The following is a 16,046-nucleotide window of genomic DNA, read 5'->3' on the forward strand; positions in this document are numbered from 1 at the left end:
TTTTTTTAAACTATAAACAAAAATGCATCTCATATAAATATAAAGTAAAATAATAATACAATACAAATATAAAATTGGGCCTTTAAAAAATTGTAATGAAAAAATAAAAATACAAAATAATAAAAAATAAAAAGTTCCACTGTTTTGTTTTGTTTTTTTATGGCAAATTTTTAAATACAAACAAAAATGCCTCTTATATAAATATAGAGATAAATTGAAAAAATAAATCAATAATAATAATAATAATAATAATATAAAATAAATACAAATAAAAATGTCCATTAGGTTCTTTCTGATTTGAAGCTTTTCCATCAGGAGACCATATAAATAAACTGTTGTGTTGTTTTTAGACGTGTTTCACATGTGGTTCAGTCCGTTGCTGCTTCAGTCCGTTGCTGGTTCAGTCCGTTGCTGCTTCAGTCCGTTGCTGGTTCAGCGCTGAGTCTCGTCTGATTCGTCCTCTCTCGTGTCTAATCGCACATAAACGTGAGCTGGGAGCTGGTTTCACGAGGCTGAGGATGGAGAGCTCTTGTTCTTTCTGAAATGAGACACTTTGGGATTCCTGACTCATCCGCTGCCACGGCAACAAGAACCAGTCGTCCTCTGGCTCCTGGGCCTATTGTCTTATCTGAGACGCTCTACTCCACCTGCCTCCAACCGCTGATACTGTCGGTGTTCACCTGAGATGGACGGGTCACATACAGGGCTGTGGCTCAGTCGGTAGAGCACGTGTCCACAAAGGCTGAAGGTTTGACTGTTAAAGGTTTTAGCTGCAGAAAACTGAAACTGATTCCTCATGTTTAGTCCTGGTTTAGTCCTGGTTTAGTCCTGGTTTAGTCCTGGTTTAGACCTGGTTTAGTCCTGGTTTAGTCCTGTTTAAGTCCTGGTTTAGACCTGATTTAGTCCTGTTTTAGTCCCGGATTAGTCCCGTTTTAGTCCCGTTTTAGTCCTGTTTTAGTCCTGGTTTAGTCCCGTTTTAGTCCCGTTTTAGTCCTGGTTTAGACCTGGTTTAGTCCTGTTTTAGTCCTGTTTTAGTCCCATTTTAGTCCCGGTTTAGTCCTGTTTTAGTCCTTGTTTAGTCCTGGTTTAGTCCTGGTTTAGACCTGGTTTAGTCCTATTTTAGTTCTGGTTTAGTCCTGGTTCAGTCCTGGTTCAGTCCTGGTTTAGCCCTGGTTTAGTCCTGGTTTAGTCCTTGTTTAGTCCTTGTTTAGTCCTGGTTTAGTCCTGGTTTAGTCCTGGTTTAGTCCTGGTTTAGTCCTGGTTTAGACCTGGTTTAGACCTGGTTTAGTCCTGGTTTAGTCCTGGTTTAGTCCTGGTTTAGACCTGGTTTAGACCTGGTTTAGACCTGGTTTAGTCCTGGTTTAGACCTGATTTAGTCCTGTTTTAGTCCCGGATTAGTCCCGTTTTAGTCCCGTTTTAGTCCTTGTTTAGTCCTGGTTTAGTCCTGGTTTAGACCTGGTTTAGACCTGGTTTAGTCCTGGTTTAGTCCTTGTTTAGTCCTGGTTTAGTCCTGGTTTAGACCTGGTTTAGACCTGGTTTAGTCCTGGTTTAGTCCTGGTTTAGTCCTGGTTTAGTCCTGGTTTAGACCTGGTTTAGTCCTGTTTTAGTCCCGTTTTAGTCCTGTTTTAGTCCTTGTTTAGTCCTGGTTTAGTCCTGGTTTAGTCCTATTTTAGTTCTGGTTTAGTCCTGGTTCAGTCCTGGTTCAGTCCTGGTTTAGACCTGGTTTAGACCTGGTTTAGTCCTGGTTCAGTCCTGGTTTAGCCCTGGTTTAGCCCTGGTTTAGTCCTGGTTTAGTCCTTGTTTAGTCCTGGTTTAGTCCTGGTTTAGTCCTGGTTTAGTCCTTGTTTAGTCCTGGTTTAGTCCTGGTTTAGTCCTGGTTTAGTCCTGGTTTAGTCCTTGTTTAGTCCTTGTTTACTCCTGGTTTAGTCCTTGTTTTGTCCTGGTTTTGTCCTGGTTTTGTCCTGGTTTAGTCCTGGTTTAGTCCTGGTTTAGTCCTGGTTTAGTCCTGGTTTAGTCCTGGTTCAGTCCTGGTTTAGTCCTGCTTTAGTCCTGGTTTAGACCTGGTTTAGTCCTGGTTTAGTCCTGGTTTAGTCCTGGTTTAGTCCTGGTTTAGTCCTGGTTTAGTCCTGGTTTAGTCCTGGTTTAGTCCTGGTTTAGTCCTGGTTCAGTCCTGGTTCAGTCCTGGTTCAGTCCTGGTTTAGTCCTGGTTTAGACCTGGTTTAGTCCTGGTTTAGTTCTGTAAAGTGCTGTATAAAAACATGACCAGACACAGATATAAAACATCAAAAATCTGATGTTTATGAGATTAAAGTTTTTGTGGTTCCATCTCCAGAGGCTCAGACTGTAACTCTCTGTTTCCACTGGAACATTTCAGAGACGTTTGTTTGAGTCTGACCTTGGATCTTTCATTGAGGCTGATTTTCCAGTTATATCAGAGCTGTTTTCAGAAATAAACTTATATCAGAATTAAATCACAGTTTTGTGTTTCATTTCTCCTTTGTCCAGCTCTTTGAGCGGCTGTGGTTGTTTTTAAATGTGTTTTATAATAAATAATTTTGACTTGATTTGATGCTGCGTTCACACTCACAACGTCTAAGTTAGATTTGAACTGAGACTAGATCCAAGACTAAACCAGGACTAAACCAGGACTAAACCAGGACTAGAACAGGACCAAACCAAGTGTGAACTCAAACTTTGACACAGACAAATTACTCATGAAATGTTCCTGCAGTGAAGAAAGGACATTTTGTAGATAGATTAGATTAAATTATGTTTTATTTGGACTTTATCTTCCAATATGACGTCGTCCTGATGCTTCCTCGAGTCAGGACCTGCAGCTCTGGGCCGGTTTGAGCCGAGTGTGAAGCGTCTGGGATGAGAATCAGCTCCTCCAAATCCGAGGTCATGGTTCTCGACCGGAAAAAGGTGGCGCCCTCTGCAGGTGGTGGAGAGTCTCTGCCTCAAGTGGAGGAGTTCAAGTATCTCGGGGTCTTGTTCAGAGTGAGGGGAGGATGGAGTGTGAGATTGACAGTTGGATCAGCGTCTGCAGTGACGCTGTCTCTGTGTCGTCTGTTGTGGTGAAGAAGGAGCTGAGTCCAAAGGCGAAGCTCTGGATTTACCTCAGTCTGTTCACCTCATGAGTCTGGGACCGAAAGGACAAGATCACAGATACAAGTGCCCAAAATGAGTTTCCTTAGAGATACGGTGAGGAGCTTGGAGTAGAGCCGCTGCTCCTCCACATCAAGACGAGCAGCTGAGGCTCAGGCGTCTGCTCAGGACGCCTCCTGGACGCCTCCCTGGGGAGGTGCTCATGTCCCACTGGGATGAGGCCCCAGGAGAGACCCAGGACCCACTGGAGGGACTATGTCTCTTTGGCCTGGGAACACCTTGGGGTCCCACCAGAGGAGCTGGAGGAAGTGTCTGGGGTGGGGGAAGTCTGAGAGTCCCTGCTTAGACTGATGCCCCCGCGACCCGGTCCTGGATAAGAGGAAGAACATGGATGGATGGATTTCTTCCAGTGCTCGATATTAACTCATATCAGTGTAAATGGAACATTGTCACATTTTTATAGACATGTTTCCACCTTTACATCACACACACACACACACCCACACACACACACACACACACACACACACACTGGAGGACAGGTGGGTTAAGTGTCTTGCCCATGGACACAACAGCAGCATTCAGGGAGCTGGAATCACACGGCCGACCTGTGGGTCAGTGGATTTGTCTGCTCGACCAATTATGTTTTCATAGAGTCAAGAGTCAAACCACCAACCTTCAGATCAGTGGACAAGCGCTCTACCAACTGAGCCACCGGTCGCCCTGCGTGTTTGTACGAGTCTTATTATGTCCAGTTAAAAGCTCAGCCACGATATTGACTGAACCGATCTTTGGAGGCGATACCCAGTTTATTTTTCAGTATCGATGCTGATGTTCGATATCAGTGTCAGAATCTCTAATATTTATGATAAAACCTAAATAAATCTGTGCTCTGTGTTTTTCTAGATACACCAAAATGAAAACTGCCACAAACATCTACATCTTTAACCTGGCGCTGGCCGACGCCCTGGTGACGAGCACGCTGCCGTTCCAGAGCGTCAACTACCTGATGGGCACCTGGCCTTTCGGGGACATCCTGTGTAAAATGGTCATGTCCATCGACTATTACAACATGTTCACGTCCATCTTCACCCTGACCACCATGAGCATCGACCGCTACGTCGCCGTGTGTCACCCCGTCAAAGCGCTCGACTTCAGGACGCCGCGCAACGCCAAGATCGTCAACATCTGCAACTGGATCCTGTCGTCTGCAATCGGTTTGCCCGTGATGTTCAAGGCCCGGACTCTGCCCACACGTGAGTCCAGAACGATAATGTGAACGATAATGTGAGCGATAATGTAAACAATAATGTGAGCGATAATGTGAGTGATAATGTGAACGATAATGTGAGCGATAATGTGAACGATAATAAGAACGATAATGTGAACGATAATGTGAGTGATAATGTGAGCGATAATGTGAACGATAATGTGAACGATAATGTGAACGATAAAAAGAACGATAATAAGAACGATAATGTGAACGATAATGTGAGTGATAATGTGAACGATAATGTGAGCGATAATGTGAGTGATAATGTGAACGATAATGTGAACGATAAAAAGAACGATAAAAAGAATAATAATGTGAACGATAATGTGAGCGATAATGTGAACGATAATACGAACGATAATGTGAACGATAATGTGAACGATAAAAAGAACGATAAAAAGAACAATAATGTGAACGATAAAAAGAACGATAAAAAGAATAATAATGTGAACGATAATGTGAGCGATAATGTGAACGATAATACGAACGATAATGTGAACGATAATACGAACGATAATGTGAACGATAATGTGAGCGATAATACGAACGATAATAAGAATGGTAATATGAACGATAATATGAGCGATAAAGTGAACGATAATGTGAACTATAATACGAACGATAATACGAACGATAATGTGAACGATAGTATGAACGATAATAAGAACGGTAATGTGAACGATAAGATGAACGATAATGTGAACGATAATAAGAAGAGTTCAATCAGAGTTTTGTGAGATGAACCATTTTAACACCAAGTAAAATAAAAATATTCCTGATAGTGTTTTTCATGCTGTAGTTTAAATATTCTGAGTCTGTTCTGTTACTGTTGATTAAAACACTGTGTTTTTATGCTCTGACCTTTAAAGATTTATATTTATAGTCGATGAATAGTTTTGTCTTATTCATTGTTAGTTTTTCAGCTTCACATAATTTTACTGCAAAATACATAGATTCGAGGTAAAATAAAAACACACAATAACCTTCAGAATCTTCAGGGCCGACGCTGACGAGGCGACGCAGTTTATTTGTACAAAACAAGGTGAAAACCACGATGGATAAATGGTAAAATAATTAACAGGAAAGTAAGAGTAAAGTAAACAAAAGGTAACACAAGGTAACACAAGATAAATCAGAGTTTTATAGAATAAGAACAACACGAAAATCACAAAACAAACATGAACATTTAAAGAGACGAGGCAGAAAAAAACCTACAAGGAGCTGAACAGAACTGAGCCTGGTTTAGTCCTGGTTTAGTCCTGGTGTAGTCCTGGTTTAGTCTTGGTTTAGTCCTGGTTTAGTCCTGGTTTAGTCCTGGTTTAGTCCTGGTTCAGTCCTGGTTTAGTCCTGGTTTAGTCCTGGTTTAGTCCTGGTTTAGTCCTGGTTTTAGTCCTGGTTTAGTCCTGGTTTTAGTCCTGGTTTAGTCCTGGTTTAGTCCTGGTTCAGTCCTGGTTCAGTCCTGGTTCAGTCCTGGTTCAGTCCTGGTTTAGTCCTGGTTTAGTCCTGGTTTAGTTGCTCTTTTCTTCACATGAGTAATATAAATAATCTTGACCCTTGACCTTCTTCTCGCCGTAAAGAGTCTGTTGTTTCAGACTGAAGTGAACTCTGCTCTGACGCTGCAGTTTTTAAACAAAGTTTCATTCTGTACTTTTACAAAACACTTAAAGTGCAGTTATGGGCCATACTGCTCCGTGTTTAATTTGTTTAATGCAGTGATGAGCCGCGGCGCCTCAGGGTCGTGTTTAAGAGCAGACTGTGTTTGTGTTTGAGCGTCTGCAGTCCCATCATGCATCACTGCATGTGACGTCATACTGGCGCATTAGCGATGTGCGTTTATACGATCATTCTATGAGTGATACTGTACGTGTGTGTTTACTCTTTTTTATTCTTTTACCAATAAACCACAACATGAGCTCATTAACTTGTGAAAAGTCTGATTAAAATCGTCTAAATGAGCTCAGTCTGGTTTAGTCGTTTATTTGTTTTCAAATTAAAACGGAGCAGAAATGTCGGCGTCTCGTGAAGTGAACGACTCAGTGTGTCCAAAGTGTGTGTGATTTAAGTCTGACAGTGTTTCATAAAAGTGAACAAAGTCTAATGTGTGTGTGTATGTATGTGTGTGTGTATGTGGGGGGGGGGGGGGGTGTAGGGGTGTGGGTGTGTGGGTGTGTGTGTGTGTATATGTGTGGGTCTATATGTGTAGGGGTGTGTGTGTGTGTGTGTGTATGTATATGTGTATGGGGGTGTGGGTGTGTGTGTATGTGTGTGTCTATATGTGTTTGTGGGGGTGTGTGTGTATGTGTGTGTGTGTGTGTCTATATGTGTGTATATGTGTGTGGGTCTATATGTGTGTGTGTGTGTGTATATGTGTGTGTATGTGGGTGTGTGTGTGTGCCGCGTCCCCACTTCGCTCCCGTGTGTTTTAATTGTTCACATTTATATCAGTTGTGTTTTTAATATCCGTGGATTTTCTGAGTTGTTTTCGTTCGTCTGAGCAGCGTCGGGACAGATCAGAGTCGCGGAGGAGGAGGAGCTTATCTTCTCTGTGTGATTTGAATAATGACCTTCTGGGTAAAGATGGAAATGTGCCGCAATAAAGTGTTTAAATTGTAAAGTTTGTTGATTCAAATCGTTAAATAGTTTTTGTAAATTACACGGGCTCCGTCTGGAAACAGCTCTGAAAAAACACATAATGATCATGTTTATAACGCACATCATTTCTATTCAGACTCTGCAGCGAGAGCGCGCCGGGGGTGTTCTACATGTATGTGTGTGGCAGAATGTTCCCCTGTTACCGTGGCGACGCAAGCATAACATTAGCAACCAAAAGAAAAGTTTAAGATCGTCTGAAAACTCAAGAAAAAATACAAATTACATGTTTTCAGGAACCTGTGATCAGTCCGAGCTTTAGGAGTTTGATTTTCAACAAAAAGGTGAGAGTGGCTAACAGAAAAATGGTTGGCTAATGCTAATGCTCCGGAAACCCCGGGGGGGGGGGGGGTCTTCATTTTATTTGTGTTTAACATGTGACCTAGAAGGGCCTAGAAGGGCCACATGGGCCCCCTTCTAGGGGGGCCCATGTGATTTCTCCTGCCCCGGGGCCCCCAAATCCCCGTGGACGGTCCTGCTTCCATTTTGGTTTTGTGGTTGAAATCTTTCGTTTTCCTGCCTGTGTCATTGTATTTTGACCACCACCGATCACTGAAGCTCACGTCACGATCTCAGGCATTGGCGAAGTGTCTTGCCAAACGACACAATCAGACGAGACCGTGCGTTCTCAAGACGACGGCAGATAAAACAGAAACATAATGTCTCACAGGTCACGTCCCAGTTTGTCGGTTTCTCACTTCGTCAGCTGCATTTGAAGGACACTTACGTCACTTCTGGCGCGACGAGGCCTGTCCCGTTTCATACCCCGACGAACACGACCGACAAATGTGCCCTGCGTTTCCGTGGAGATCGGCCAAAGTCTGTGCATCCGAGCAGACTTCACACACTTCTATATCCCATCATGCACCAGATTTTCTTAAAGTTATGTAATACTCGCTACAGTTGGGAAGAAATCACCTCGAACATTATATTTGCCTATTGATATTCAAAGGGACAGTACTTTGAAGGGTACTTTGAACAGTACTTTGAAGGGTACTTTGAAGTGTGCATTTGTCAAATTGGGACACGGTCACTGTCTGTAAGAGTACTTTTGTCCTATTTTGTTTTTGTTTTAAGGAAATAAGAGTTGTAAAGTTATAGTATCAGAACGGGCATCTGAACTGAAACATCTGGACCGATGCCTCTGGACTCAAACACGTCTTTAACATCGTCTCTGTCTCTTCACAGCCAAGGACAGTGTGGACTGCGCTCTGGAGTTCCCTCACCCGTCCTGGTACTGGGACACGCTGATGAAGATCTGCGTCTTCATCTTCGCCTTCATCATGCCCGTCCTCATCATCACCGTGTGCTATGGCCTCATGATCCTGCGTCTGAAGAGCGTGCGCATGCTGTCGGGATCTCAGGTGAGCCGCACGCCTCCACCACTGAGAGCAGCAGTGTAGAGAACCACGGCGCCCTCTAGCTCTGTGCACCACTAACTCCTCTTCAGTTTTATCTCTGAGGATTTTTACCAAGTCAGGCTAAAATTAATAAATGTTTAAAGATCAGACAGTGGACAGAGAGCTGCAGGTGGGTCAGGGGTCAGAGGTCAGGGGGTTAGGGTCACTGTCGCATGTTAAACACAAATAAAATGAAGACTTCACCTGAGACATTTCTGTGTTTAGAAAGAGACAAACGTGTGTGTTAATGCTAATGCTAATGCTAACTTTGAGGCGTAATAAATATTAAACCAACCCCACATTGTACATATAAAAATAACTGAGTAGTCTTTATTTTAATTAATTTGGGTGTTTATTCTATGTTTTGCGATTTTAATAAAAGTGGCTGTTAGCTTTGAGAAGATAGACTGGACATAGCTAACCTGCTAGCCATGAACGCTGGCTCCAGTTCACTTTCTATTGATAAACTGTCCCCTCTCTCTGTCTCTGCTGCTTCAGACTCATTCTGATCTTAAATGTTCGTATTAACCCTCTACATGATCCTGGGGTTTTTATGTCACTATTGTGTCTGTAAATCAAGATATGAACATTAATAACAGACAAATCAGGTCCTTCTTTCCCCGAGGTCGCTCCTGTTAGCGTTAGCAACAGGTTTGATTGACAGCGTTGCTAAGCGCTCGCTCTCTGCTAAACCAGTGTTACGGGCAGAAAGGGGCGTTACCTTCAGCAGCCTCTCTCCTGATTGGCTCCTTCGTTGCTATGATACTCGTGGTTGTAAACTCTGCTCCAGATTCACTGCTGTAAACGCTTTAGCCTCGATGATTTAAATCCTTCATTTTCTTTCATTCTGTTCCATTTTCTTCTCGTCTGTGTTAATGTTATTAAATCTCTTAATGTCTTAATGCAAAATTAAACTCACAGTGATTTAAACAGCCTCATAAAAACTCTATATGTTTAGTTTTGAATTGATTTGACTTTTGCTTCTAAAATTGTCCCGAATCTCATTACGTTTTAGCTCTTAGGATTATTCTGTGACTGAATAATCAGGATTATTGATTAACCTGATCTCAACATCTCTGTTTGATGAAGTCATAACATTCTGTAGGACAATTATACGTTTATTTATACAACACAAAGTCATTCAAAGTGTTTACAGAATAAGAAACACATTAAAATCAGCTGCAGAAAACGAATATTTGACACAGATTTATGGAGGCGGCTAAAATGAACCTGGTTAAAAGTCAGATTCTTATGTAACACAGTGAGTTCTGGGTCGAGTCTCTCATAGACCTGATCCGGTTCAACATTTTGCATTTATCTTTTGTATATTTCATGGCAAAGTCCAGTTTAATCAAGAGGAAAAACCTGTTTGTGGAGCCAGAGCTCGACACTTTGGCTCCTGCTCCACCTTTAAAACGCCTCAAAAGTGAAATAAAACCACGGAACGGAAATAAATCCAAATGCAGTTAAAAAGTCTGTGGCTCCACTTTCCCATGATGCACCTGCACAGGTCTGAAACAAGGAGCCACAGACCACGAAATAATATAAAAATTAACATTACTGAGGTACAACTTATGATTAACATTAGTAATAATTAATTAAAGGGAAAATGTAAATAAATCAATTTATTTAGTAAGAAAATAATCACCAAATTATCATGTTAAGCAAAAGAAATACAGAAAAAATACAGAAATAATAATACAGAAATAAAAAATATAGAAATAAAAAATACAGAAAAAAACAGACATAAAAAATATAGAAATTAAAAAATACAAAAATAAAAATACAGAAATAAAAAAATACTGAGTAAAAATGCAGAAATAAAAAATATAGAAATAAAAAATACAGAAAAAAAAAAACAAATAAAAAAATATAGAAATAAAAAATACAGAAATGAAAAAAATACAAAAATAAAAATACAGAAATAAAGAAAATACTGAGTAAAAATGCAAAAATGAAAAATATAGAAATGAAAAAATACAGAAATAAAAAAAATACAGAAATTAAAAAATACAGAAATGAAAATACAGAAATAGAAAAAAACAGTGTGTATATAGTGTATATATAGAAATACTCTCCCATGGATACTCTCCACTGTAGAATCTGTCGATATTAATGACAAACAAAACACCGAGCGGCTCAAAGGGAAAAGCTCTTCAGAGACTGGAGCTCGGGGTCGTGTCTTTGATTCATCTGAGGATCTTTGTTTGGCTTAAGGCTGCGTTTCAATCCATCGATGTGTTTGAAGGACAAAATATCTGAATGTTTGTGGCAGCTCTGTGTTGAAGTGTATTTAGTTACAAAATACTGCAGTAAAATGTATTGTGTGATGTAATCAGAGTACTGTAATGTAGTCAGAGTACTGTAATGTAATCAGAGTACTGTAATGTAATCAGAGTACTGTAATGTAGTCAGAGTACTGTAATGTAATCAGAGTACTGTAATGTAGTCAGAGTACTGTAATGTAATCAGAGTACTGTAATGTAGTCAGAGTACTGTAATGTAATCAGAGTAGTGTAATGTAGTCAGAGTACTATAATGTAATCAGTACTTTAATGTAATCAGAGTACTTTAATGTAATCAGAGTACTGTAATGTAGTCAGAGTACTGTAATGTAATCAGAGTAGTGTAATGTAGTCAGAGTACTGTAATGTAATCAGAGTACTGTAATGTAATCAGAGTAGTGTAATGTAGTCAGAGTACTGTAATGTAATCAGAGTACTGTAATGTAGTCAGAGTACTGTAATGTAATCAGAGTAGTGTAATGTAGTCAGAGTACTATAATGTAATCAGTACTTTAATGTAATCAGAGTAGTGTAATGTAGTCAGAGTACTGTAATGTAATCAGAGTACTGTAATGTAATCAGAGTACTGTAATGTAGTCAGAGTACTGTAATGTAATCAGAGTAGTGTAATGTAGTCAGAGTACTATAATGTAATCAGTACTTTAATGTAATCAGAGTACTTTAATGTAATCAGAGTACTGTAATGTAGTCAGAGTACTGTAATGTAATCAGAGTAGTGTAATGTAGTCAGAGTACTGTAATGTAATCAGAGTACTGTAATGTAATCAGAGTAGTGTAATGTAATCAGAGTACTATGTTCTGATTAGGCCTGGGACGATATTGAAATTTGGCGTCACGATGATCCGATTATCACGACCAAAATAATTACGATTAACGATTATGTCATAATTATTGTTGCTGACAGTTTAAAATGTTCTGATATGAATAATTACAGTTTTAATTTTATGAACAGGTTCCATATTTAAACAACTGTTGACGTTTTGTACTTTGTTATAAGAGAAAACCACAGTGATCAGGAGGAGATCGTCAAGGGGAAGTCATGGATTTTCTGGAGTATAAGTCGCACCAGCCAAAAAATGAACAATAATGAAGAAAAAAAAACAACATATTCACTTATAAGTCTCATCTGAGAATAAGACAAACTATGAGATAAAGTACGGTAGTTTTTTTCTGCACATTCTTGATTATCCTTGTTCGTACTTATCACGATTATATAAAAAGTGAACCACGAACCTTTATTATCGACCCATTTTATCACAATAAACGATTTTATTTATCATCCCGGCCCTAATTCTGAATACTTAGAATACTTTTATTTCAAGTTGCATTTAAATTATTGGGTAAAAACACAACATTCGGGTAAAAAAAAAAAACAGCTTCATGTTTGTTTCACTGTTTGTTCTGCGTTTATTTATCGCTAATGGAAGAAGAACATGGAGCGACAGCAGCTCAGTTGGTAAAGCGCTCGTCCTCTGACCTCCAGGTGGCGTCGTGTGTGAATGTGTGAGTGGTTCCTTGATGTAAAGAGCTCTGAGCGCCTTTAAACGCAGAAAATATATAAATATGATCATTTATAAAGAAAAAACAGCAGTGTTTTCAGTTTTCTCACTAACACTTTGCAGTTTAAGCTTAAATTGTGTGATAAAAAACAACAGACAGTGAGGAACCTCTGCTTGTTCATTTATATTAACGGGGGGGCCCATGTGAAGCGTCTTGCCCCGGGGCCCTCAAATCCCTGTTGACGGCCCTGCTTCCCGCTTCTATTTTGTTGGGTTTTTTTTTGGTTGAAATCTTTCGTTTTCCTCGCAGGAGAAGGACAGGAACTTACGTCGGATCACGCGCATGGTCCTGGTGGTGGTGGCCATCTTCATCGTGTGCTGGACGCCCATTCACATCTTCGTCATCATCACTGCTCTGGTGACCATCCCCAACTCCACGCTCCAGTCTATTACCTGGCACTTCTGCATCGCCCTGGGCTACACGAACAGGTAACACGCTCAGTACTTAGTTCATTCAGTTCATTAACACAGACCGGAGACCTGCACACGCTTCAAACGGTTTATTATTTTCACAAAAGAACCCGATGAGATCACCTGGACTCTTTTCATGGGTTCAATTCAATTAAATTTATTTTTGTAAAGCTCAAAATCACCACAGCAGCGTCGCCTCTTAGAGCTGAACGAGAGAAACGATTTAACGAAGAGAAAGTTTAAAAAATCAACAATGAAACAGAAACAGAAGCAAATGGAGAAGTGTCCCAGAGCGCCCCCTGTCCTCAGTGTCAAACTCAAGGCCCATGGGCAAAATGTGGCCCATCACGTCATTTTATGTGGCCGCCAATCAGGTAAATTAAAAGGTTTGACTGTCATTTTAAAATAAATCTATGTTGACTTAATACATTTATTGAGTGGAACTGTGAAATATCTGCAAGTAATGATCCCAAAATGTTCAAGAAGAGGAAAATTGTCGGTTATGGAAGGCGGTTTTAAGGAAGGTGAAGCTGAATACAAGTTTGTGCTTCTAGTTTGTCTTATGAGGCGGGGTCGGTTGTCAAAGTGGACAATCTACGTCGGCATTTTGACACCAAACGTGGAGCTAAGTACGCAAAAGTCTTCAAGAAAAACAACGTCCAAAAACAATCGTCCAAGAATTAAAAGGCAAACTACGACCAGAGCAGAATATGTTCACAAAAGTTACATTTACATTTACAGCGCCCCCTGTCCTCAGACCCTCCTCCTGCCCCAGAGCGCCCCCTGTCCTCAGACCCTCCTTCACGGCAAGAAAAAACTGTGAGAAAAAGAGAAACCTGGAGGTGCTCAATCTGTGCCCTGTTTAAAATACAATACAAGCCAAAAAAACAAACAAAACAACTTCACAAATCCATATAAAACATTAAAAACAGGAGCAGCTGTGTGTTTACGAGTTCGATTGTGTCAAAAGTCTCGTTACGTTCCACCCAGACCAATCTATACAGACGATCATGAGGTAATAACCAGCCGTCCTTCAGCCTTTGTTAAAAACATATAAGCAGGAACGACATCTGGTCTGGTATCTGCTTTGTATTCTGTATCCATAACTCTCGTGGCTTGATAACACTTTCAAATGTTTGTTGAAAATAAATTTGCTTCTTTCCCGAGCCGCCCCCTTCACCTGCGTCTAACAATGTGCCGGGTATCAAAAGGATTTACTTGTTTGGAGCTTTGTCGGAGCTTTAGCGAAACAACAAAGACGGCACTTTTCTTCAGCAGATCTTTTGATTCTGTTTCATGGACGTTGTGCCAGTTTGAAAAGAGTTCCAGTGACCACGATGGCATTAATTAAAACAGCTTTGTGACATTATCGAGCACAAAGATGAAACGTTTTGTCTTTTAATCGTGTGTCGACTCTGTCCGTTCGCAGCAGTCTGAACCCGGTGCTTTACGGATACCTGGACGAGAACTTCAAGAGGTGTTTCAGAGAGTTCTGCACGCCCAGTCCGTCCGTCCTGGAGATGCAGAACTCGTCCAGGACCGGAGCCAACAGCCGCAAGATCCCCCAGCGCGAGCACAACACCGCCCACACCGCGGAGAGGTCCAATCAGCAGGTAGGGCATCCGGCGTAACGAGGCGGGTGCATGTCAAAGTCAGTGTCCGTGAAGTAGAAATATTAAAGGTTATATGTTAGTTTAAAGAAAAATCTGCTCCTGGAGTTGTGTTTTTGTTTCATTCACGCACGTTTAAAGCACAAACCCTGCAGATTTAAACTGAAAACAAACTGAAAACACTCTGTTCCACCTTGTGATGTCATCGTGTGGTGATACAGGAAGTGCTCCACTGTGTTTTTAAACTCCACACACCTTCATTTATAGAATCATTTGGATCATTTCAGTCCTGGAGTTGTCACTTATCTCGGCTGAACTAAAGGTAAAAGGAGGAGTTAACTCGAAAACTACCACTTGATGACATCACAAGGTGGAACAGAGCGTTTTGAGGTTTGGAGACTAATAATAAAGTGTGACTCAAACATGTGTGAATGAAACAAAACACAACTCCAGGGCCGTGTTCCAATTCACCAAATGCACCGTTCAAAGTACCCTTCAATGTACCGTTCGAAGTACCCGCCCGACGAGGCGTACTCCTCCGTGTAGCCACTTTCATGCAGAAATGGGACATGGAGCATATTTCACCTGCTGCTTGTGGAGAATAAGTGCCCATTCTCCCCCCTCAGACAGATAAACTCTGCTGTCTGCTCGTCGCTCCCTAAAGACAAAAGAATATTCTTAGATAAGGACGAATATTAAACACTACGACAGCTAAACTAAAATACAAGTGTCAGGGGTAAATCTTCTCACCGTTTGGTCAGTTACAGCGATTATTGTAAACAGAAATGATCAGGACGTCAGTGAGAGTCGCCTCACGCAGATCTTTACTCACATTTTAACAGTTTCATGTCGCACTGTTGTAGGCGACGTAAACCAGTACAAACATTTGAACGTGCGTTGCGTAGTGTTCTCAATTTTCGTCTCTTTTTTGAGTAGGCGCAGTGTGTAGTGTCTGCTCGGATGCACGCTTCAGCTACGGTCGATCTCCATGGAAACACAGAGCACGTTTTCAGCATTCACATTCGTCGGGTGCATGAAATGGGCCTTGTCGCGGCGGAAGTTACGTAAGCCCTTAAATGCACCGTTCGAACCGCGCATTGAAGGGCACTTTGGTGAATTCGGACACGGCTCAAGTCTGTTTTTGAGGAAGTAACAGTATTAGAACATGACTTAAAGCTTCACGAGAATCAGTTTTGTGTGACATTAGACCTTTAAAACCTACAAATTCAGGTCTGACGCCGTTACCGTGTGACATCATCGCTCCTCTCCCTCCCCCCCGCAGGTATGACTAGCCTTGGAGGGGTCGTCAGTGGGCACGCGCTGCTGCAGTGGTGCCGCTGTGACCCCCGACGACCTCCACTCTGAGATCACCCAGGTCACCACGGGGCTCTGAAGACGCCGCGAGGTCACGTGATCCGCCGGCCCATCCACCTGACCAATTACCGCTGGGCTGAGAGAGAAGACGTGGATATTTAACCCTGAGAGCGAGAAAGAATCAGCTGTGAGTCGACGGGGAAACCACAGATGTTTGCGGCGTCTCCGTTAATATTGGGATGAATATTTAAAACACTCCAGGCAGGTTCTTCACGCTGGAGAAGTGGCTCATCTTGAACTAATAAAATCCGCCCCCGTCGCCGCCGTCGAGTGGCTGCTTCATAGAGTCTCGGCTCTTGACTTAATCCTCGTTCTTGTACAAAGAGAAATATATTGATTAAGTCATGTTTTCAAAG

General features: G+C 41.4%; 1 protein-coding gene across 1 annotated transcript in view; it reads left to right on the top strand.

Moving 5' to 3' along the window:
- Nucleotides 1-15,696, top strand: part of oprm1 (opioid receptor, mu 1) — a 57,895-nt gene extending 42,199 nt beyond the window's left edge. The window contains exons 2-6 of the mRNA XM_033979629.2: nucleotides 4,015-4,364; nucleotides 8,219-8,394; nucleotides 12,546-12,724; nucleotides 14,136-14,319; nucleotides 15,599-15,696. Coding sequence (XP_033835520.1) covers nucleotides 4,015-4,364; nucleotides 8,219-8,394; nucleotides 12,546-12,724; nucleotides 14,136-14,319; nucleotides 15,599-15,604 — 895 coding nt within the window. The 3' untranslated portion in view covers nucleotides 15,605-15,696. The remainder of the gene's footprint in view (nucleotides 1-4,014; nucleotides 4,365-8,218; nucleotides 8,395-12,545; nucleotides 12,725-14,135; nucleotides 14,320-15,598) is intronic.
- Nucleotides 15,697-16,046: the final 350 nt, after the last annotated feature.

The sequence above is a fragment of the Periophthalmus magnuspinnatus genome, chromosome 15 (assembly GCF_009829125.3).
Source record: "Periophthalmus magnuspinnatus isolate fPerMag1 chromosome 15, fPerMag1.2.pri, whole genome shotgun sequence".
NCBI classification, from domain to species: Eukaryota; Metazoa; Chordata; class Actinopteri; order Gobiiformes; family Gobiidae; genus Periophthalmus; species Periophthalmus magnuspinnatus.